Genomic DNA, 24,755 nt, shown 5'->3' with positions numbered 1-24,755 from the left:
CAGTTTTAAGTGCTGAACATCTTCTGGTTTGGCTTTTCTCTGTGTGTTGTTTTGTGGTTTATTTTTTTCTCCTCTGAAATGTACCATCATAGTTAAAAATAAGAGAAAAAGAAGGAAAAAGTAAGCATGTTTACACTTCTTATCGCTCACAGATTGCAGAGTACCTGTGGGTGGTTTAAAGCAGCTGTTTCTCCTGGTTACCTAACTTTCTTCTTTAAAATACAGAAAGAAAAAAGAAAAAAAAAAAAAACACAAAAAACCAAAAACCACAACAAGTCTAAATGTCAGAGTCTAAATGAAGCCAAGAAACCTTTTCTCAAGTCACTAGCTCATCTGGCCAAGTACTTTTATTCTCTCTTAGGGGCATAATCCATTCCAGCCAAAAAGCAATGATTTAGGCAAAATACTTATGCCAATGTTATGACCTCCTCTCCTACGGGTGAAAACAACTACAACAATGAAAGACATGACTGCCTTCTGGGTTTTTTATCGTCTTTCGCTGGAGCTTGTTACCTTGGTGGCAGAGGTGGCAGAAGGAATCGTACTGCTGAAGTGCTTTGGTAGTTTAAGTAAGACTCTGGCCTGCGACTGGGTGTAGCAGGCGTGCAGGACCTGTTCCCGTTCTGCTGGGTGGGCTTTCGAGTAGGCCACCTGAACAAAGGGGACAAGGAGAAAGAAAATGCCTTCAACTGTCCCAGCTAAATTTGCCAAAACCGTTTCTTCTCCTCCTTAGCCACGTATAGAAAAGCAGAGGTTTTTGTTCCAGTTTTTGCTTGTTAGCAAATCTGGGTATTTTTTGTGGGGGTATTTTTTGTGTGGGAAGCTTTTGTTTCCAGAAGAAAGTTTTGTCATGAGGATTTCTCAGGACTGTTACAGACCTGGGCATAGGATGCCATGAGAGAAAGACATATGGATACCAACTCAAAATAATTAGTACCCCAGTGGTTAGGGTGCTCGTGCTTAGTGTGTTTCTTGCTTTCTACAGTATCTTTCATTTTGCAGTTTATGCATGCTAACTGTGCATATATGAAAGTATATCTGCCACAGTAAGGGTGTCCTAATTAAGTAGACTGTAAGAATCTATCTCTTTCTGGTCCAGTGAGCAAGAAGGTATTTACACAGTTTTGAAGAGCTCCAACTGCCGATATGGATAAACTGGTCATCTTGAGGGATTGCGAAGAAGAGCATCTAGTCATGTTCTGTGGTGCACAAGAGCAGCCAATTCCCAAAGTTTTTTCAGAGAATCATAAAAATGCAGAAATGTCGAGGCTGGAAAGAACCTCTGGAGACACCTGGTCCAAGCTTTTGCTGAGAACAGGGCCTTGGATTATGTTATCCAGGGGCAATAAAATCAGTTGCTGCTGCTTGTGAACACATTGTTAAAGGATAATGTACACCTTTGTAATGCATTAATGCTGAATAGGAATAATCTCCTCTATGCAACTTTCCTGCATGCTTAATTCTTAATTGCAAGCCCTCCTGCAGGAAGAACGGAAATAATTAAAGCTGGTTTGAGTCTGCTTTTCTTTGTACTGTTGCATAACAGGAACAAATATTACTCTGTCAGTTCTGTGCTGCGTTATCAGTGCTCATTCAAAAATCAAAAGATAACAGTGTTTTTGTTTTATCATTATTTTTTAAACTCTTCAATGAGATGATAATTTAGATAGAAAGCAATTCTCTTATACCGTTTGATTTTCTCCCCCCACCCATTCAGGTCAATTATTTCAATTTCTAAGGATGTATCATGTGGGTCTTCTCTTTCTTCTCAATCTGTGCCAGATTGTTCTTCAAGGATAAGTCACGGAAAGTAGAATAAAACAAAATGTAGCAGCAAAGTTGCTCACTCTTTTGTTATCCTTTCCTGTTTTTAGGTGACAGTGACTGACCCCAAATACAAGCGTGACTTTTCTGAAAACATCCTATCTGACTCAGAATAATGGATATAAAAGATAGAAGGCACCGTTCTCTGACAAGGGGCCGTTGTGGAAAGGAATGTCGCTATACAAGTTCTTCACTGGACAGTGAAGACTGCAGAGTACCAACTCAGAAGTCTTACAGCTCAAGTGAGACGCTGAAGGCATATGATCATGACACCAGGATGCACTATGGAAATCGAGTTTCTGACCTGGTTCACAGGGAGTCAGATGAGTTTCCAAGGCAAGGTATGTTTAAAGTCAGAACTGGTTTCTTTTACAGTAATCCGCGGTAGACAATCTCTGTGGCTTGTTGAAGGATACCAGTGTTATAAGGAGTTTTAATGAAAGAACGGTAGGAGAATGGTTGCCATTTTAACATTATTTCAACTGTTTTGTGTTAAATTAGGAAGTTCTTTCTCTTCTCAGATTTCTGATACTGTCGGAATTCACTATTGGTAAATGAGGCAAACCAGGATCCACTCTTCCTGATAAACACAAATGCTAATGACCCTTAACCAAATGTTGTATTTGTCATGGATCTCAGGGTTGGCCAATATGCTAACTTTCTATTCTATTTCCTAGGTTCATTTTGGAAATAATAATAGCATTTTCATCTAAACTTTTCTGTCTCTAACAGAGTGCCTGTACTGAAAAGATAACTATAAGACTGTTATAGTAAAACCCCATATGGCCAACATATATTCATTATTAATCAGGTGCCTTGGAATTCCTTTCCTGTTCTTGACTGCTCTGTAATTGGAATGTGGGAATGGGAATGCTGTTTCCTCTGATTTCATTTTGTCACTGCTTACCCTTACTGCTTACCCTTCACCTCATATAAATTGGAAGGAGGAAACCCGTCTAATTACTTTTATAATTGGCTATAATACGTTATCGCAGCATTGAGATCCTAGAACTAGTATTTGAAATAACCTGCCTGTGTGAGCTTGTAAGCAAGGTGAAGTAACCTCTTCTTTTATAAAATGTTCCTTGCTTTAAATACCTGTTATGTCCAATGAATTAACAATCTAAATGTTTTTAGTTAAAAAAAAAGTGATTATGCCTTTGCACTGTACACACACATAGTTTTGCTCTCATTCAGGTATTTACTTGTCTTAGTAAATCATAAGTCTGTGTGTTGAAACCGTTAGTGAACATTGCTTCATAGGAACGGTGTTTAATCATCAGGTTAACTTGACCAAATAGCCTGCTGAAATTGTCACTTAGTCAACAATTAGATATGGTTTTTAAAATAAATTACTTGGTTTAGTTTCAGTTGGAGAATCAGATATGGTTTATATATCAAGCAAGATATAGGCAGTTTTGAGGCATAAATGTGTAGCCCTTTGTGTCCCTCTCAATGGAAGGTAAATTATCTAGTACATTGTTAATTGCTGAAACTCTACTATTCTATATATGTGCTTGTTAATGGCATATGATAGTTCTCTACTATACATTTTTAATATTGTGACTCATGAAATTCTAAGTTATCACACTTCTATGTAGAGAACAGCCAATGAAAGGTCATTTTTTATACTTGATATCATGTCATGCAACTTGTTTAAAGCATTCTGCCAACAGTCAGTGCCTGTCTTCACCTTTAAATCAAAATATCTATTAATTAGCATCGCTAATTAAACCCTTGTCTAATCCCGTGTTTTTCTCGCATTTGTGTACAGACATTTGGAAGTATTTGCATTGTGCTTGGTCTATCAAACACCCAGTTCTATTTTCTAAGGTAATCTCTGTTCTTGTAGAGTCTTTCTTTGCTTATAGGTATTTACCTAGAGATAACGCATCAAACTGCAACTAGATCATACGAGCTACTGGAGCCATTTTCACTGTGGTTTGTTCAGCCTTTGTGTACAGGAGTCATCTAAATATTGCTTTTCCCTATCTGGATGATTGATGCTTCAGCTCAAGTGCCTCATTTTAGTTTCCAGGTCATTATTCGGCATTTCATGAGGGTGTTCTTTTTCTCTTGATTACTGATTTGACAACTGTTCATCCTCCTCCTGCTCTTAATGTGTTCTTATCTGCCCTCTTTATGAAGGGGAGTGCAGATTGTTGGTAACTGAATTGAAACGCTCAGGGCTTTTTTTTTTTTTTTTTTTTTTTTTTTTTTTTCCTTCCTGCTAGTCTGTGTTATTATGTCAGATGAATAAAGTTTATTTTAGAGGGCCAGAGTAAGTTTTTTGTTAAATAATACGAGCAGTAACTCCTTATTTTCCTGCTTTTGTTAAGTTTACAAAGCAAATTTCTTTAGAAAATAAGTCTGTATGATGATTTTTCCTGTTTGAAAGCTCGGTATTTTTCTGATTGTACAGTTCCTCTACTGACATTAAATTTGAGATAATGTGGCAAGTAGATCTAGATTAAGACTTGCTACATGTTCTCACTTTCTATATTAATGTTATATGGATAAAAAAGTGGTTCATATAGTAGGAAATACTGTTCATTACATCTTAGGCATGCGGTTTCCAGCTGCAAACATCTAGGGATTTATACATGTAAATTTATTCTAAATTTGAGTGGGTGTTTTGATGGGATTAAATTCTGTAGGAAATAAACATGCTTAAAATAAATAGTCTTTAGAGAATTTTTTATTCATCTATTATAAAGTAGCTTGACATTTTTTAAGCAATTGTAGATATTTTCCTCAATATTTTGTCTCTTCTGTTAGAAAAGCTATATGCATTTGACTTATTGAAAATTATCTGGTTTAACCATGGCACTGGATCTGCTCAAAGCAGTTGTTTTTAGCTGCTGCCTGATCATACGTTACTTGGTTTTGAAAATCTGTTAACCATAAGACCACATTGTACTACTTCTATTTTTGTTTGTGATGGTTAGACAGTGAAATGCTAATAACAAAAACTATATTCAGGGCTCAGAAGTCTGAAACAGATCATCTTGGTCTGCTTTAGTATTTTATTGTCCTTCTGTTCTTACTTGTTTGTCTCATTCTTCATGAAAAAGCAGATCTCCAAAGTATAAATACCTCTCTAAGTTAGTGTGAATAAAGCATTTAATAGGAAAATTGAACATTGGTGGAAGTGTAACTCTGAGAATACAACTTTAAAACTTTGTCATTGTTTGAATGTTTTGAAATAAGCTTTTTGTGCTAATCATTGACAAATGCACCTACCAAAGAAAGTTCCTCTTTGTTGTAGCTGCTACTTTCTGGTGCAGTATTTGGAAGTTTTGGTATAAAGGCATGAAGGGTGACGTGACTGTGTATTACCTAAAGCACTTTAGTCTGGCATTACTTCTACTGTACTTTTCCTAAGATGTTTACCTGTAATTTTTCTAAGTAATAAAATTCCCCTTTTAAAGTCTGTTTTTAATGTAGCAGTAATAATATTTGTGCAAAGTAATTCAGAATAGGTTTAGTATTTTTGTGTCAAGCTTATTTTCTGATAATCTTCAAAACAGGTGCTCAGGTTTTTGGATAAAATGACAGGTCCAATGCATACCTGAGCTATTAATTTGTCTCAGATTTTCCCTAATAAAGATAGAAATGTATTTGTAAGTCAATACCTGCACTGAATATTCATTAGTCAATTGATCTGAAAAATACAGTCCTTCAGTGGATCTGAAAGAGCATTCAAACATTACAAGATTTATTTAAAGTTGAGGAGTCCTTTCTGAATGCTGTATTTTAAGATTAATAGAAACTTTTATACTTTCTGCTAGGTTATGTCAAAAGCTTGACAACAGTTCTGAGACCTCTGAATATTTGGAATATTTTACAATCTTCTGGTAATACAGGAATTTCTCTATATGCTCTGTATTTTTCCACCAAAGAGAACCCATTATCAAACTACTTTTTTTTTTTTTTTAATACCTTCTTTCTAACTTCATCTGCTGACACAGCATGGTGAAGGTAGATGTCCTTTAAGGCTAAAATGAGGATTTTGGAAAACCTTTCTTTAAAGAGGTTGCTTTGAAAGGCAGCTTTTCTTCAAGTATACTTTGTAACCAAATTTTGCTTAAAAGAACACTCTACTGAGTTGTTAAGGGTTTTAAACTGGGTTTCAAAGGCACAATTGCAAACCTTACTATTCCGGAGTTCCTCACTTGGCATTCATAGCTCATGGATTTTGTGTGTCTGCCTGGGCCAAATGCCAGCTGATGCAAAATTTATTAGCCAATAGTTATACTGAATTGACTGCTTTCTCATTCTCAGGTCAGATCTAGTTTAGCAGTAAATCTCTGCTGTGAAATGTTAGAACAACTAGAGTATATGATTGAAGTTATTAAAAATAAGTCTAAAAACCACAATCATATTAAACTGGACCCAACAGTCTTCTGAAATATTTTGAATTTTTTTACCACAGTTGAATTGCTTTGTGTATGTCACAGCATCTTTTTTTGTATGGCGAGATAATTTCAGTAAAGAACAAGAGCCAATACCTTTCTGAATGTCAGCTCAAATTCCATATTTATTCTTTTATACTTAAAACCGTATGCTTTTTGTATCCTGTTTAACACTATTGGTACATTAATGGGAGTTAGAAAAAAGTAGTGACAATTATTATAATAAATCCCTTATAATGTCTCTTAAGATTGTCCAGTATTTTTATTAACATCAAATAGAAAATTAAGTTATTGCAGTAGAATTCTCAGAGAGGGGCACTTGGGAAGTATATAGTGCACTCGGTTTTCTTTCACATGAAGTTGTGTTACTATGGCATACTACTCATCATCTCCTGGGCATTTCATACTGCATCTTTTCTCCATACATATTAAACAGGTTTCTTGAAGAAAAAAGAAAAATGTCAATAAACAACTCCCCCAAAATCCAAACCCAAAGCAACCCAAACCAGTTTGATGAATCTACATTTTATTTTTTACAGCCTACTCTAGGCAGCTCTGATTGCTGAGAAAAACGAATGTTGTTTTCTCTTCTTGTTCTTCACATCATAAATCTGTCACCAAATAATTTACTGGGACACATTCGAAGAACCACACTGCAGTAAGAACATTTCATGAGACTGATTAAGCTTGTTCGGATTTAAAGTTATTGTGGTCAGGTATTCTGTGTTCAGCAGTGACTAATGCGCTGCTATACAGAGGGATAGTTGCTGTTACAGTTTCTAGGCTACCTGGACTTTGTCTCGCTGCTTATATTCCCAGTAACACCAAGATGAGATTTTTGGTTATCTTGTCATCAAACACAAGTTGTACTCAACTTTTAGGCTCAGATTAGCGTATCCCTTCGAAATCCAACTGAGTTTTACTAATTTTAGTTTTAATATTTCTTTCCAGAACCTGTGACCTTTTGAAAATTAAATGTTCAATATATAGATTTGGATTAAAGATGTTAAAGAAAACTTTTTCTTGTATTCTGGCTAGAGTGGGAGCACATCCTTACTTTTCCTTTCTCATGTTAGGTTTTGAGTAGCATTCTGAAATACGTTGCTTTTTGGTATATCCATACACTTACGTAATCAAACAAAATCCGAGGTAGAGGCAGGTGGCAGAAGCTTAAGGAGGAAGCCCTTAACAGGGAATCAGATGTAGGGGAGCTCCTGTGGGGAAGAAGGCCTCAAGGCAAATCTCCTATTATAACTGGTACACACAGGTAACTTGCACTGCTGTTGAATCAAGATTTACTTTGTTTTTAACGGTTACCTAAGAAATACATGATCCCAGTGTAAAAGATTTATGAAGGTGAGACAACAGCTGCATTCAGTTGCTCTTCTCTAGAAAGCATGGCATTAGTGAGAAATAAAAGTTTATATTTTAATATGTATACCTTATTTAATAAAGCAAAGATGTTGAATAAAAACTCTCTCCCCTACCTTCTCCCTCCCAAAATCATAAAAGATTATATGGTTCTTGCTGTTAAGTGATTTAAAAACATGAAAGCACTTTTCATCTGTGCTTTCATCTGTGTTGATATTGTTAATGATGGACCTATGTAGTAGCATTACTAGAAAAGCGAATAAATGAAAGTACAAACCTTTATAAGAAAATATTCTTTTAGGAAAGGAAAATATTCCAAATATTCTTTTAGGAAAGGAAAATGTAAGAAAGTCTAACCCCAAATCCAACATGCCTCCTCTCATTTATACTCTAGCATCAGTCGAGTGGCCTTTTGAGCTTTAATATTAAGATCTGCTGACAAATAGGAATTAAACTAAAACTTTGTGTATATTAGATCTGAGTCACAATAGCATAAAATCAGAAGGAAATCTCTTTAGAAGTGGCTTTTCAGGGAAGCATCACGGAGCAGACTCTCAGTCTTTGGGGTACTACCAAGTACATATGCATAAATTGTTTTCTCTTGCTCTTCTGTGTTGTGTTTGTTTGGGTTTGGGGGGTTTTGTTTGTTTGTTTGTTTTCCTTTTGAACAGGAAGCTCACTGATTTGTAACTGGTAGTTTAAATCAGTTGTTCTGAAAATCTTTTACATTCCCCTTCCATCTTCCCTTCTTGGTGTTTCACCATTTTATATCTTCATACATTGTGACTTAATTTGCTGGGTGTGGTTGGTTGCTCAGGCCTGCTGGAACTAACCATTGAGAAGTCAGACTGTCTAACAGGGACTTGTTGAATAAAGGTGTAACTCTTGCTCTCTTACCTATTTGACTAGTAGATCAGCATCTTGGCCGTTAGGAGTCCTCTGAGACACTGAATGGCAGCAGATCTATTCCAGCCCCGCAGTTCAGAGCTGGCCGTTGCAATACAGCATGCTGAAGTATTTAAAATGTCATTGCTATGGAAAGAACATAATCAACTAGCAACCTAAATACACAGTGTAATCAATTAAAGTATTACCAGGAATCTCGTTCTAGGTGAACATGATAAAGATGAAGTTGGAGTTGAATAAAATACTATCTTCTGAAGCTTTATATAGAGAAGCTATGATGCTGACAGAGGACTCCAGTAATAATTAATATGGCCAGTGCTGAAAAACACAGTACTATTCTAATATTAATATGTATTTGTAGAATAAACAAAAAACAGCCAGACATAATAGGCGAATTCTGTGTACACACAGTTTCTCTCAGGGAGTAATTTTTTATTCTTGGCAGTTTCTCTCTAGTGATCATTATTAAAAATCAGCATTTGTTTACAGTTTGAATTAGAGAATCAGAATTCAGGGATTTCCGATGCAAATATATAGGTATGTATATAGACTTATGCTCCTTTTTTTCAAAAGTTATTTAGTTTTCAAAAAGAGCTACTTTTTTTACTGCTGCTGTAGTGGACTCCTCATTCATTGATGATTAAGTTAAACTACGTTCTATTTTTTTTATCCATTTACAAAGTTACGTGAACATTATGTACACTAGATATGAAAGGATAATTTCTAAAAAGTAGATGTTATCAACTCGTGTAGTTAGCACACACTGTGAATAAAAGAAATTTTTTTAAAAACTTAGGTCTACTCTAGAATAGGCTTAGTAGCCATTTTAATGCAAATACCCTCTCAAAAGTACTTTGAAATTAATAGGAATTATACTTCCTATACTTTATGGCTACAAATTTGTATCAAGCAAAAAGATCTTGTGCCTCAAAATAGAGGAGTACTGTTTGCTCGCCTTATTATGCTAGGGCCTAACTGAATGTTGAAGAAAACCTGTTCTTTGATTACTTTTTTTTTCTCCTCATCCCTTTGCTTGGCTATGAAATAGAAGTCTAAGACTTTGGACACTGAAAATAATAATTTTTGATCCTATAAATCTTTCTCCATTTTCTCATACACACACATGCACACACTCTTCTAAGAAGTTTGTAATATGTAGGCCCATCCATGTGGATGCTCTTTCTCACATTAAAATCCATTGTAAAGGGAAATAATGTACTCCAAGGAGATGAAATAATATTTTTCTTTTTAAAATAAAATACTCCATATAAAAATACTTATTTCTTGATTAATCCTACTAACAAAAAATGGCTGACTTGTGCAAATTCTGCAAATATTCCACCTTCTCTGGGTTCTTGTCTTCAGAAGTATCTGCAGTTTAACATAAGTATTTTTTAGGGTGCATTTTCCAGCAAGAAGAGTTTGGAAAGGAGGCTGATTACTTATGAGTGTTCCCAAGCTGATGAAGAGACTCAGATGCTTTTCTAATACACCTATTACCATGAAAATCTCAGATTTAAAAAGCTTTTACGCTTGATCTGGGTTTGAATTGGGCATCTTTGCCCCTGCATCTTAGGCATGTAGCAGAAAATTAGTCTTTAGAAGTCATGTAGTCCAGAATTTGCATTAGTGAATATTGTTTTGTTTCTGCTGTGGATTTGGGCACCCCTCTAAAGCTTGTTTTCTGGTAAAGAAAAATTAGGCCATTTGCTTCTCCTCTTCCTTTCTCATAATAGAGGAAGAAAGAAATATTTAAATAAAATGGAAATCCATAAATTTTAAACTGACAAAAGGCATTTCTTTTGGATTACACATTGTTGAACTTTCTGATACCAGAAGTTTTTAAGGTCCATATCTTCAGGAAAATAAGGGAAGTATTAGACATTTGTATATTTTTTTGAGTGTGTGGAAGATGGGTTAAGCACCAGAGTGTATGCACTGCTCCAACGCACAAGTCAGTTTTCAGCTCAAATGCATTGGGAACAGGTTTTAGGTGTTTATTGTGTTTATTCTGTAATTGTCTTTTACACCTTATTTTTGGGTTTTTTTTTGCCCATATTCTTTTGAAATATCTTACTATTGTTGGGGACTAAATTCTAGACTCAGTGGGCAACTGGTTGCTCTGTGGTGATGATTACTATGTTTATATTTGTTTTCTTTCCCTGTTTGTTCACCTAATACCTCAAATGGATTATGTGATTTTTGGAAGCTTTTCGAATATTATGACTGGACCCAAATACACACAGTTTACTTAGTAAGAAAAACATAAGGAAACTTTCAAACAAACAAACAAAAACATCACCCAAACCTCAATTTTCTTCCTTAGAGAACCATGGATGTTTTGGAGTTGAGTCAAAGTGCTGACGATAAATTCACTTAAAACCTATAAATGGGAATCAAAATTAGTAGAAAAGAAAACAAGAAGCAAGTATAATTGGCTAAGCAGGGCCCAGCATGTTTTATTTGTTCTTTTTGTTTTATATTATTTGTCTCTGGATTCGAGTTTAAGTTCAGAAGGCCTTCCAGTTATCTTGTTTGGCCTGCTATCCAGTTGCTCATTAACTTTCATCAGATTATTTCTACGCTGATCCCAGTAATCTGTCCTTGAATGAAGCACATTCTGGAGTCTTGAAAACATCAGTCGGCAGAAAATCCATCATTTCCATTGGCAGGCAGTGTCTGTGGGAAGTCAGCCTCCACGTTAAAAGCAGTTGCCAGCTTCTCTTTGGATTTTGGAAAGTGGCTTCAGTTACTGTCCATTAGGTCTGGTGATGCCCTTTTCTGTTTTATTGGAACAGCCATAGTACCCAGTGTTTTCTCTTCACAGTTCTGTTAGATGCTGCAGTTAAGCCAGTCATCTTTTATATGAGCTCTGTCTATCTATCTATCTATCTAGAGCTCTTCAAGCATCTGCCTGTGTAGTATCATCTTCTGTCATGAAATCAGATTTGTCGCTTATTTCTAAACCCTTTCCTATCTTTTAGTTTTTCTCTAAAGGAAGCAATATGTACCATAGCAATGCCATATATGCCTCAGTGACATGGATAAAAACATGTTGAAGACACAGTAACAGGTATAAAGATAGACCTTTCATACTACTTCCATGTTTGTAAATCCAAACTTCAGATTTGCTTTTTCTGGTAGCAGTCAGTTCCTGTTGAGCTGCTGGTCCTTCAAGGTTCCTAAATTTTTTCAGAGTCTATATAGCTGACTAGACAAAATAGCATGCAGATATTTTTATATATTGCTATTTTTTTATATGAGTGCTTAACTGGAAGTGTCTTACAGTGAATGCAAAAGTACATGTCTGTGAATGTGGACCATATTGGAAACAGAGATTTACTGTCCCAAAGTGTAATGCTTACTCAGCCATCTGATGAGATTTGAGCACTAAACAGTTTGAGAGGGATGCATAAAGCTGTTTTATTACAAGATGCTGTTATGAATTGTAGCAGCTTTCCTTATGGTATACTGCTGTTGCCAAACAAGTTGCATGAATGTAAGCAGTTTTATTTGTAATTACTTGCTTACATTTCCTTAGAATATTTGGGTTATAGCTGTTTGTGATTCCTACTCCTCCACTGGTGGCAATCCCTACATCCTGTTTAATTCAGAATGAAAGGATATCTTTTAAAACTGCTTCGAGAAAAGCCTCTCTGAGGAATGCTGTTTCTTATACATGGTATAGAATGGGTCTCAGATGTTTGTGTGTGTGTGTGTGTGTGTGAGTGACAGAACCTTGTTAAAATCAATGCAGAAAGCTTACACAGGAAAACTCAAAAGAGTTTTCTGTTTCTTCTTAATGCAGTGATAAGTAAAGTAAGAGATTTCATTTTAGCTGAATTTGAGCAAGTCCAGAAAATGGAGAGAGGAATTACCTACCTAAAGAAATGTTATGGAAAACAGAGTAGTTAAGAACTAGGCCATTTTCTAAACTTTGGTCAGAAACTGGATGTTACAAACTGAATTTGACACTTGAAAAACGTTCTTGACATAATACTAAAAGCAGTGCCTGTTGTCTTGCTTATGTTTCTGTTCTCTGAGCTCTGTGTAACTACCATTGTGTTCGATGATGCTAGTTAGCTGTTTTCCGTACAACAATCAAATGCTTTCACAATCATTATTTTCACAAAGTTAGATACTTGCTTGAAGTAGATTACAAGAGAAGAACAGTGTGATCATCAGTACTGAAATGTCTCTTCAGTGTAGCTTGTCCAGTGTAATTTTGCAAGTCAAACCTTGGTCTTCTGTTGATTACCATGCAAGATGCTTCTTCAGCTTAATAAAAATCTTGCTTGGAAGATCTTACCAATATCCATCCTGTTCTATTCCTTGCATTGCTTCCTTTATCCAAGTTATCAGCCCAGGTATGCCTTGCCACTCCTAGTATTGTAAACTTCTTTTAGCTGCATGCACATCACTGTCATATTTCTTCCTTCCTTATCAGCTCATTTATCCACTCTTAAGTTCTGAATCTTGGTAGTTGCTGTCACTGTTTTTCTTCTCTTAGCTTATCTTATCAGTGTATTCATATGTGACCTAAACTTCATGGAAAATTTCGTGGATGGTGAAATTACACAGAGAGCTACAGCTGAGGGTTTTTGGTTTGGCAGCTCCACCACCTGCTGTAGAATGTAAAGAAATGTCTAATGTTAAGAAAATTTAAACAAATATCCAACATCAGTAGTATTTTTTCCAGTATTCTATGTGAAAAGGGTAGAATAGCGTTTGGTCAGTTTTTACCTAGGAATAAGCAAGTTGTGTGCTGGCTGCTGGCTAGAAACAAGTTTAAATTTTGATTATATGAAGTAGTAAGTGCTCAGTTGCAGGATGACTCAGTTCAGTACAACTTTGTCTTCTCAAATACATGAATCAGTTATGTTTGTATAAGTATTGAACTAAAAATGATCAGTATTTTAGGTTTTGCTACTTAAGCCAGAGGTAATGTTAAGTCCAATAATTTAAAAAAAAAATAAAAAATTCATTCCCTCAAGCAAATGGCCCATTCTATGGCAACTGGTCTAGCACAGGATTCTAGCTTTTCTGAATTACTTCCAGTAGAATACTGTGTTTTCGAGATGGCAGTTTAAGATGACATATTAAATATTAGAAATATAATATTAATATTTCAAATTATGTAGTTACAGGACCAAAAAAACCCTTTTATAAGTAATATTCCATTCAATTTCATAGCAATATCCAATTGTCTCTTGGAGTTTTTCTATCCCTAAGATAGGCATTTGAACAGTATTGAAGCAAAGCTAAAATGCTGCTTAATCTCTGTGGGAAATTATTACTTTCGATGAAAATTATTCACGATATGCTAAAAGTTTACTACACAAAAAATGATAATCTGGACATCATTCTTGCTTAAGTAATCTTATCAAAGAGTTGGAGAGGTGGGGAGGGTAGTATTAATCAGGTAGTTTCTTGTTTGGGAGGTTTGTGTTTTAGTTTCTAACGAGTCTGCTCAATTCGGTGCAATTATATTTTGGCACTAATTTTGAAATCATGACAGTGAATAAAATTTTGTGTATGGATAGGCAGCTAAGTGTGTGTGCTTCTATTAAGTTTTTTTCTAAATTCTTACAAACACAAAAATAAAACTTGTAAGACATTATTACCAATATCTGCTTCAAGCACTGAATTTATAAAGTAGATTGTTAATAATATGAGGAATGATATATCACAGCTGTAATACTGTGTCTTCCAAAGTTAATGAACAGTTACAATTTTCATAATGAAAAATTAAAATAAGGTTAAAGTGGTTTATAAGACTGCCTACAGATCTAGCAGCAGCGTAATTGGAAGAAAGAACGTTAAATTAGAGGGACTTGGAAATATATGTTACCTAGTATTGATAGAGGACTAAAATCCTGTACTTGTATTTAGGATTGTTCGAATGTGGACAATTCAACTAGAACACAGCACAGAAAAATGAAATGTTATTTGCTCACTGAAATCACTGTGTACACAACAGATTGTGGTTTTAGATGTCTTCAGTAGTTCAGTTATGTGATTCTCTCTTGTTGACTGAGTGCAACAATCTCTCATCTGTGTTTGCCGGTTTCTTTGCTATTTCTTAAGCAAAATGAACCTTTGTGCTTGTTTTTACTGTTAACAAAGTGTAATAAAGGTTTCGTTACTGTGTGTTGGCTATTCTGGGGTAATTGCAACAACGTTAACACAGATGAGGTGTTGGCTTAATATGTTAGGGTCTTTTTGAGAAAGTCCACTGCCCACAACTGTTTGCCTTTGGGAGACAGTATTGCACAGGTAAGGCTTAGCTTGACTTTTAGAACTGACCCTTAAAGAAAACATCTAACTTCCAAGATGACATTCAGCTTCAGACCACAAGAAGCTGCCGTGACAGGTTTTCCATGTTCCCGCGTTGCCCCGAGTATCAGTGCAGCGGTGGGATGCGTGTCGCACGGTCCGAAGATGCGAAACTGTCTTCTCTTCTGACAAGGTTTGCCCAGGCAGGAGGTTGGGGAGACTCCATCACGTGTAGGGAAGCTTTGAGAGGCTGACAGCACAGAAACTGAGATGAGCATTGTAATACTGCACTTCCCTGAACTTGTTTTTTCATTTTGTGTAATCCAGAATGACTGTAATTGAGAGTATATTTGGAATAAGCAGGCTTTGTGGTTATCAAATATGTCAGCTTTGCTCTTTATGTTTATATGTTGGCTTTGTAACTCTTATAAGCTGTTATTGCATGACAGACTCCTCCATCTTAAATTCAGTCTCTTAAATTCATCTTCTTCCTTCATTTTTTTGACAGCATAACAATGTTATACCTTGATCCAAGTATATCTATCCCACACAGAGGGTTTTCTGTGTGGCGGGGCTTTTTGTGGCATCACTATGCTAGGCAGAACAGTCCTTGTTAATGAAATTCCTCTGAAGTATTGTTTTAGTGTGAATTTTCTGTTGATCTGTGTGTTTCCTCATTATTTCTACAGCTTGCAAATACAGAATGGGATAGGATTTATTCAGTTTTTCTCCAGTGTCTCTTTTACTGCTGAGGGTCTTAGTATCCAGTTTAAGAAAATGTATACCCAAAAGATTTCAGAAGTGTGGCAATCTATCCTCTTACCGTACAGATGTGTTATTTATAAAACAGAAACTTTGGCATTCCAAAATGTGATGGATATCTGTAGAACAAGATGGGGTATCTGTGCATAGGAACAACTTAGAATAAATGGAATGACTCGGCAGATCAAAGAAACCCAAAATTAAGAGGTGATTTTCACAGTTGTAATATTTTATTGTAAAATATATAAATATTGTTTAATACTACTGATTCAGTTATTGAATCTAAAGTATCAATTTGCTCAGCTGTGGAGTAGTGGATTGGGAGAATAGGAATTTACTTTAGATTCAAATTTGTTTTCCTGAAAATTATGATTTTCCTAACATACAGTGGGTTTGAATGCTATTCTAGGAATATTTTAATTACCCCAGCATCACTATTTTTGCATCCTCATAGTTTAAGCTATAGTTGGAGAGGGTGAAGTTGATAGTCTTTATCATAGAATCCTAGAATGGTTTGGGTTGGAAAGGACCTTAAAGGTCATCTAGTTCCAACCCCCCTGCCATGGGCAGGGACACCTTCCACTAGACCAGGTTGCCCAAAGCCCCATCCAACCTGGCCTTGAACACTGCCAGGGACGGGGCTTCCACAGCATTTCTGGGGAACCTGTTCCAGTGCCTCACCACCCTCACAGTAAAGAACTTTTTGCTTACATCTAATCTAAACCTACCCTCTTTCAGTTTAAAGTCTTTACCCCTTGTCCTATGTCTATATGCCCTTGTAAGAAGTCTCTCTCTGGCTTTCTTGTAAGAGCTCCTTTAGGTACTGGAAGGCTGCTGTAAGGTCTCCCCAGAGCCTTCTCTTCTCCAGGCTGAACAACCCCAACTCTCGCAGCCTGTCTTCACAGGAGAGGTGCTCCAGCCCTCTGATCATCTTCGTGGCCCTCCTCTGGACTCGCTCCAACAGGTCCCTGTCCTTCTTATATTGGGGGACCCAGAGCTTAACACAGTACTTCAGGTAGGGTCTCACCAGAGCAGAGTAGAGGGGGAGAATCACCTCCCCTGACCTACTGGTCACACTTCTTCTGATGCAGCCCAGGATACAGTTGGCTTTCTGGGCTGCAAACGCACATTGCTGGCTCATATTTAGTTTTTCATCCACTAGTACCCCCAAGTCCTTCTCCGCAGGGCTGCTCTCAATCCACTCATTGCCCAGCCTGTATCTGTGCTTGGGATTGTCCCGACCCACGTGCAGGACCTTGCACTCGGCCTTGTTGAACATCATGAGGTTCGCTGCTCTCTTGAAGTCCAGGGTAGCAAACTTGCTGTGTGCCATCCTTGCTGCCCCAAGGACCTTGAACAACACCATTACATGGTCACTCCCTCTTTCTCTTTATATCTTCCAGATTACAAAGAAATTACAGTAGTTCGTATATTTGTCAGGCCTGGGAAAGACTTCTATACTTGCATTCGCACCAGGAATGTGCAAACATTAAACAAATGGCTCAGATTGATAGATTTACCGTAGATCCTCTTCATGTGACTTAAATAATGTTCTGCAAGAGAGAGGATATGGTAGCATATCAAAAAATGCTGTTACCAAAATGCACAGTAAATTTCCACAAAATGATCGAAGAAATTAAGCCCCTGGACATGTTTACGGTACTGTTTTTTCAGAATAGGAATTAAAATCTGTGTCTCTGGAGGTCATATGACTATTTAGCAAGGAAACAGACTTGTAGTTATCGGTGGCATCAGTGAATATCAAGTATGCTTTTTTTAAAATAAGAAATATTGTACCTGATATGTTTAAAGCCTACATTAAGTCCAGCAGTATAATTTACGTAGAGCTGTGCTTATACAATATGCCTGAAAAAATGCCAAATTGTTCAGTTTAAATTAATCTCGCTCATATGTAATGAGATGCTTAAAATAAGTACTTCATTTATTGTTTGCTTATATAAGAGAAAATCTCCCCTACAGAGATGATATATCTAAAAGGCCTTTATGACTTCAGTTTTCAAGACCGAGGGTGAAGTTGAGCTAAATATCTGCACAAAGTTTACCTTCCTACAGCCTTTTTATTAAAAGATATTTTTCTGTTGTCAGCAGCTCTGAGAAAGAGAGCATTGTGGTTTAATTCTGCATATGATCTTTGGCAACCACAAACCTCCCCCCCCCCCCCCAAAACCCAAAGGAAATCTGTGAGCAGTTTGAGCAGCTAAAGTAATAAGTAGACCCTGTTGGTTAGTATCCTTATCATTTAACTTCCTCCTGTTCCACTTAAAAACATCTTTGTGTGGACTATCTTAAATTTCTGATGGCTTGAGGTTGTAAATTAACATACAGCATAATCTGAAATGCAGATGAGGGGAGAGAGGGCACTTGTGGAAAGTGGCTTCTTGTCTTACTGTCAAGGAGACTGTTATGCTTGAAGTTTTATGCTTCTGCTGAAATCTGTAGATATTTTTGGATATGCAGGTGGTAGAGTGTCTGTCAAATTTTCTAGCTCTTTTTTCTCTCAAGGAATTCTTTGCAAGAATCTTTAGATTCTTGGCAGAAGATTTTTAATGTATTTGTGTTTTTTCCTTTTTAATTTGCATTCACCAGTCAATTACATGGTTTCCTCATGTTGGTTGGCCTTTCTTAAGGACTCCTAACGTGTGCAGAATGGTACTAGTAAATAAAGGCTTTTAAAATCCCAGAAAAAAAATTTCCAATGAAGCTAAATGAAGTTGGCAGTATCTTCAGTGTTGAAAAGGCAAGGTAAGTTTTGAGATATGAGGATTGATACGGAAGAGAGATACCAAGATAAAGAGAAGATGAATAAGGCTAGTCAGGAGCAATGCTGAAAGAGGGATAAAGAAAGAAAGGTATCAGGATGGGCTTTAAGGTGCTAACTCTGGGCAGAAGCAGCAAGAAGAGAAAGCATTAGCAGAATTTTTGAAACTGGCTCTTATCTGGAAAGTCTTATCCATAAAGTTGCCATCCCAACCATGGAGAGAACTGGAAATATGGCTTTGCAAAATAACCTGGAAGGAGATAAAAAGAAAAGCATGTGTAAGATGGTATCAGTCGGCATTGCGCTGTACATCTTGGGTGCATCAGCTAGTGGTGACGATACAAGATTGGGTTTTGCTTCCTGCCTATGTAGTCGAATTGCTACGGGCAACATTAAAATAGATCGATGGGAAGGCAATAGCATGGCTGCAGATGGAGGCAGTACCCTGCAGCTCATCAGCGACATATATACTTTCAGCAGTATAGACAAACGCTGCTGTAAGCCCGCTTACCTTCACACTCCTGTTAGATCCTCCCCTTCTGTTATCTGCACTGTGTTTCCATTTTGGGAAGTGGAAGCCAGGAAAACAGATCATGTGTTCTACAACCTGGGAAGCGTTATCTGACAATGTCAGGAGAAGAACAGAAGGGGGGTGTGTGGGGGTGGGGGTGTGTGTTCCCAGAGGTTTCCATGGACCAAGCCCAGAAGTGATGAGTGGTGGTGGCAACTATAATGGACGTTCGTACTTCTAAATCTTTTTCTGCTCTTGTTGCTTAGTGCATATAGCACAACTGATGCTTAAGGATTGCTGAAATCTATGTGGTTGGCGTTATTTACCTGAAGGTGATGTGACTGAACTGCATTTAGCATTCCTTCCTTTCTTCTTCAGCTTGTGAGTTACTAATTTAACAAGAGCTAATGAGCTTTTTCAAATGATCTTACTGCCAGCTCTCTTAAATTGTCATTTGGCTTTTCGTGTTAATTTGCAAAAAAATAGCGCAAAATGCCTTTCCTAAAAGCTTAAGGATTTTTTTTCCTGGTGCGGAGCCTTTTCAGTAATTCCTTTGTTCAGTGGTGTCCTTTAAGAAGTATTTAGGCTACAAATATAAATACTATCTCAGCTCTTGAGGGAAAAAGCCTCTTAAATTCATATTGCCATACAGTTGTTTAATGTTTCAAAACCACAGGCTGACTGAAGGAAAAATCAATGGTGTAACTGTGACTCGCTCTGAAATGCAGCGATAGTCAAGTCCATATCTATATTGGATACCTAATGTGCAAGAGTTCAAAATAACCTTATGTTAAAAACATACAATCGTCACAATAAAACATAGTTTTTAACATAGCGGGCTTTGCCTAGAAGTGCAAGAGTGCTCTAACAGATGGTAACTAGAGAAAGCATTACCTGAGAGAGGGGGGATGAGGCACAAGCAAACGACTTGCCCAGAATCTGCAACCCGCGCAGTGGCATGCTGAGACCGGTTTTGCAGGTAAGAATGGCAGGGTACCTTGGCGTGGGCTGTGGGACAGGTGAGTGGTTGCCGGCATCTTGGAAAGCAGTTCCACCTAACTAAGTGGAGTTCAGGAAAAAAATCTCGCTTTATTAACTGTGAATTAATTAGATCATTAAATAAGAATTTAGGAGGAATGCTCAGCTGTTGAGCAGAATCGAATGTTTTAATAGCACAATGTGTTTTTCCAGTATTTGTCAAGCAACGATGCATTAATATTACAAAAAATTGAGGAATTAAAATATCAAAATATTATGAAGTAGGTATGATGATTTCACCTTCCAGATCATTGTATGTTTATTCTGTAGGATAGATATACCTAAGAGTGCTAGGCTCGTAAGCGGCATGCTAAAATACTAATACATTAACATGCTCTGAATGTACAAGTTGGTCTGCTAAAGTTGCCCATTGGGGAACATCAATTTGAAGACAAGTTTTAGGTTTTCATAACCAGATGAAGTTTCAACACATCCTGTCAACAGGTGAAAGGGCCATGATGTTTATATTATTTGGAGAATTTTTTTTGTCTGTTTCCCAGAACAAATCGTAGTAAGACTTTCAAAAGCAATTTGGATAAAAAAGTAAATTGAAAACTGGAAAAGGAAAAATGGCAGAAATAAAGCAAATGATCACAAAACAATGAGTAATCAAAATGGTGTACAAATTTTTACATCAATATTTTGTCACTGTGTTTTATCAGCCTCAAAGGTTCAGTCTCTTTTAATACACTTTATGATCTGAGAGCACATTGTTCTTTAGCAGGATAAGGATTTCTGTGATCACCTGACACCCTTTACAGAGTTTAGGGGTTTTTTATTTGTTGTTTAAAGTTCCAAGGGCGTTTAAACATACAGTATGAATTCACATATAGTGATAAGCAACATAAAAATTAATTTTATGAGCGTGCTGTTGGGAGTGGAAGATTGTACTGGTTGGTGGACAAATAGGGTTTTTTCCCCAAAAAAAAGCAATTTCTGAAGAATAAGTTTAAAGACTTTTTTTTTTAAGAGAAATTCGGTGCAGATCTAAATTAATATAGCACCGAGACCAAAAAAAAATACTGAGGTACCTGAGTTTATTGGAGGCAAAGTTAGTGTGTGGTGTGTTATTAGGTGGTCTTGTCAAGCTGAGGCAATGCTGAACTCAACAGGCTGCGTTTGCATAGACTTCCATGCATTTTGAATTGTTCTTGTGGTATCATCTTCCTCTACCTAAGTTTTCTTTCCCCACAATCATATTTGTCATGTCTGTGACTGAACTCAGTGAGACTACTTCAGAGCTTGAAGTGCCCTGCTGTTGCAGGGCCTATAGTTAGAATGCTGCTTTTTTTTTTTTTTTTTAACCCTTAATAATTAATAGCCATGGTATACGTGAGTTCACTGTAAAAAGCAGCCGTTTTAATTTTTACAGTTTTCATTATGACATCATTAATGCTTGCTTACAACGATTTTGTGACTGTTTGGCCACCACTATTTTTCATGTATTTGAATTCTCTACTCACTTTACAGTTCTCTCGTGTTGGGGCTGCATATAAAGCAGCTGTCACTTTGGTAATGTGAAGTGAAATTTCATGTCAGCAGGACAATCGTATGCTAAACTTGCTTTTATTTGTTCCAGAAGAATGTAATATATTATTCTCCTATGTAGTGCACAAATATTTCAAATGTATTAATAATGGAACTTTTATATAAATCTGTAAGATGCAGATGACATTTTTCTCTGAATTAGGATTGTTACATGCTAAGAGTAATTTTTCAACTCAAGTTCCCCAAAGTACAGTATTTAGAAGCACAAAAATGCATTCATATTGTACTTTTATTTATATAATTGGGTTTTATTTATTTTATATAGACATCATTCTTACCTTCAGAAAACAAATATGATAGTATTTTCCAATAATAAGCATTTATTTACTTAGAACGTTAAGTTTTACTTTCAGAGCTTTTTGATTAGAAAGGAAGAAAAGCAAACTGATTATTACGAACTATAAAATTATTCAGGTACTGATTTTATTAACCAGTAGATATTCCAGGGCACTTTAAGGTGCAATTCTGTTTTCATCTTTTCAACAGGCTTCTAAATGATAATGAACTTGTCTTGATGTGCATATTAATTTGTGGTGAAAGGTGGTAAATGAGACAAGTTACCCAAGATTTAAAGTCTAAGGAAAACAACTTGATATGCATCTACTTCATCTTTTATGTAGCTGAAAAGGATATAAAATGGAAGAAGGCAAAGACTCAGTGGAATGCTTGAAGAGTGAAAAATGTATAAATTTTAAGTAATTCATAGTTTTTTTTCCTGAAGAGAACAAAAGCTAAGATTATATATGTCATCCTGATGTACCAAATCCTATTTAAATAATTATGAGATCTTTGGATTTTGTTATTTTTTGTCTTACTCTAACTCACATATTATACCATTGGGATAAAGTATGTTGGTTCATTCCCCTTTTACAGACAAAGTGCGTGAGAAAAAAGATTAAGTGAGTTGCTTAGGGGCATGAATAACATTGTGAACAGAAAAAGAAAAAAAAATCTTTGCACTTAGATTAGTAATCCATTTTTATTTATTTTAGCTAATATTTTCACTGTTGGTTTTTTTCCTTCCTTATCTATTGTCTGTGTAGCATGTATTCTTAACTAATCAAAAATTATTTTGATTTTAAGGAAACTTCTCTGATTATTGAAACTTCAAGCCATCCATCACAAGGGAGAACTTCACTTCAGTTAATTCCATGTGTCTTGCCTTCATCTAATTTTCTGATGTTTCTCGCAAATACATATTGCCTTTATCCATCACAGAAATGTAATCATCATTTACAAAAATAAAGCTTAGAGTGCTTTATTTGTTGTTACAAAATAGAATTTAAAAATATGAAGGTGAAGTCAAAGACATGCTTTTACTGGGTTTTATTAACGTAGGAATTACTCGTGTTCAAGCAGTTTGACAGCTTTATTAATATATTTCATTTAATAAAGAAGTCTGACACTGCTGGATTGGGGAGAACAAAAGATAGTCAAAGAAATAGGAAAGGTAGGCTTCAAGAGACACAATAGTGGAGGCTGAGTGAGGACTCTCGCACCTTAGAGATGAATGGTAAAATTAAAGGCAAAGAAAATTAAAGGAAGAAGGGAAGAAAAAAATGAGATGAATTTGCCAAAATTTTTAGGAGTTGTCTAACTCTGACTTGTAAGTGGGAATAAGATCTCAGAAGTCAGTGATAACTATGTCTTTCATTGTGAGTTGAAGTTCATTTTCTCACTGTGGTGACTCCTCACACAAAGTAAATACTACTTGACTGAGCATGTTTTTAAGAAGACTTTCGCCTTGCTGGCTAAACCGAGTATCTACTATGCAGGATCTTTTCCAGAGATAGGGTTTTTTCTTGATTCTCTGAGCAGTACTCTAAATGAAAATTTACCGCAGTATCCATTACAGTAATACTCTCTTACTTATTAGTGTCCTGTGGTGGCAGAAGATCTAATCATAAATCAACTTTCTATTGGGAAAAGGCAGCAGGCAAAATGCAGCCCCTGAGCTGCACATGGATGTTCTTGCATCACAAGGGAGGAAAAAAGGCAATGTTTAACATGGCACGCATATGGCCCCTTTCACATTTGGAAGCCCTAGCAGAAATATTTCAGCCACCCTCTTGGTCTGAATCTGAGGGATTTTCGTTATTCTAGCAGATGAGTGCTTCTGTGGTTGAAGAGCAGAAGGAAAATTGTGTTTCAAGTATGCTGTTGTGGTCACTTGATTCTTTGCAATACTGGTGTTGATAACAACTTATATTGCTTGTGCCAGTATAATTTGCAGTCCCATGTGCAATATTTACAGTGTTTAGTAAAAAATGAAGTAGCTGAGACTTCCAGACTGGCTTATTCAGATTATTCCATCCTTCTAAGCAATGTAAATCTTGCATGGTATTCATTAAAAATCTGAATCAAGATGATTTTCTGGTTTTCTGAAATTCAGGGTACATCTCACTGCCAAAAATAAATATTCCTTTTAGACAATTATCTAGCCAACCCTGATTTAAAACATAAAGTTAAAATGCAGAGTTTGAGTTGTTGTACTTTGGCCAATAATCCTTCTAAGTCTTCAGCCAAGCACTCACTTCAGAGCTCTGTTTTCCTATCTGTAACATGGAGGGTGATGGTATGAGTCTCTTCTCTGTGTCATACTTCAGTATATTTGTTGCAAAATACATGTTGCAAAACATGATGTAGCTTAAATATGGGCAGTGCTAAATATACATGGATAGATTATATGTGTGGTGGCCAGCCTCATCTGTCCATGAAACAGGAGTTTCTTTATCCACCCACTTATATTGAGAAAGCAAGAAAACATGAGTTGCCCTCAGGTAACTGAAAAGTGCAGGATAAAGTCTTTAGAATTCATGTAACTTTAGAAAAAATGCATACAAGAAGTATTTCAAATTCCAGGTAATTTTAAATTTACATGGTTAAACAAAACAATCCCATACATACATAATCTAAGTAATTTAAAAATCTGTTCACAAAAGTAAAAATATTTTATGTGGAGATAATACTTGTAATTATCAGTGCCTCCAAGAAAATTAACCTATAGGTGTATCTAAATGATGACACTGAGGAAAAAAATAATCGTGGGAGTTTAAAATAGTAGTTAAACTGCATTAATTGACTTTTTGGGCACTCTTATTCAGAATTTTAGTGACCTTACTTCAGTTTCATTAGTTGATTTTCTTGGAAGCCATTACATCAAAGTAAAGTTATTACGTTCTAAAAATTGGAGTTTGTATAGGTATATTTATTAGTTTAATCTTCAGATTTTCTTCTTAACATTTCTGGGCTTGTGCACTTAAATTCTTACCCAGACACATTTATGTAGATAATTCAGTTTTATAAAGACTTTGGCTATCAAGCA

General features: G+C 36.2%; 1 protein-coding gene across 15 annotated transcripts in view; it reads left to right on the top strand.

Annotated features, from left to right (window-relative positions):
• Nucleotides 1-24,755, top strand: part of TENM2 (teneurin transmembrane protein 2) — an 848,782-nt gene that overhangs the window by 292,830 nt on the left and 531,197 nt on the right. For all 15 annotated transcript variants that reach the window (XM_069772607.1, XM_069772606.1, XM_069772615.1 and 12 more), the window contains exon 3: nt 1,875-2,165. In XM_069772607.1, coding sequence (XP_069628708.1) covers nt 1,940-2,165 — 226 coding nt within the window. In that variant the 5' untranslated portion in view covers nt 1,875-1,939. The remainder of the gene's footprint in view (nt 1-1,874; nt 2,166-24,755) is intronic.

This window comes from Haliaeetus albicilla, chromosome 27 (genome assembly GCF_947461875.1).
Source record: "Haliaeetus albicilla chromosome 27, bHalAlb1.1, whole genome shotgun sequence".
NCBI lineage: Eukaryota > Metazoa > Chordata > Aves > Accipitriformes > Accipitridae > Haliaeetus > Haliaeetus albicilla.
Note: the sequence above shows the minus strand (reverse complement) of the source record. Positions and strands in the feature narration are given on the sequence as shown.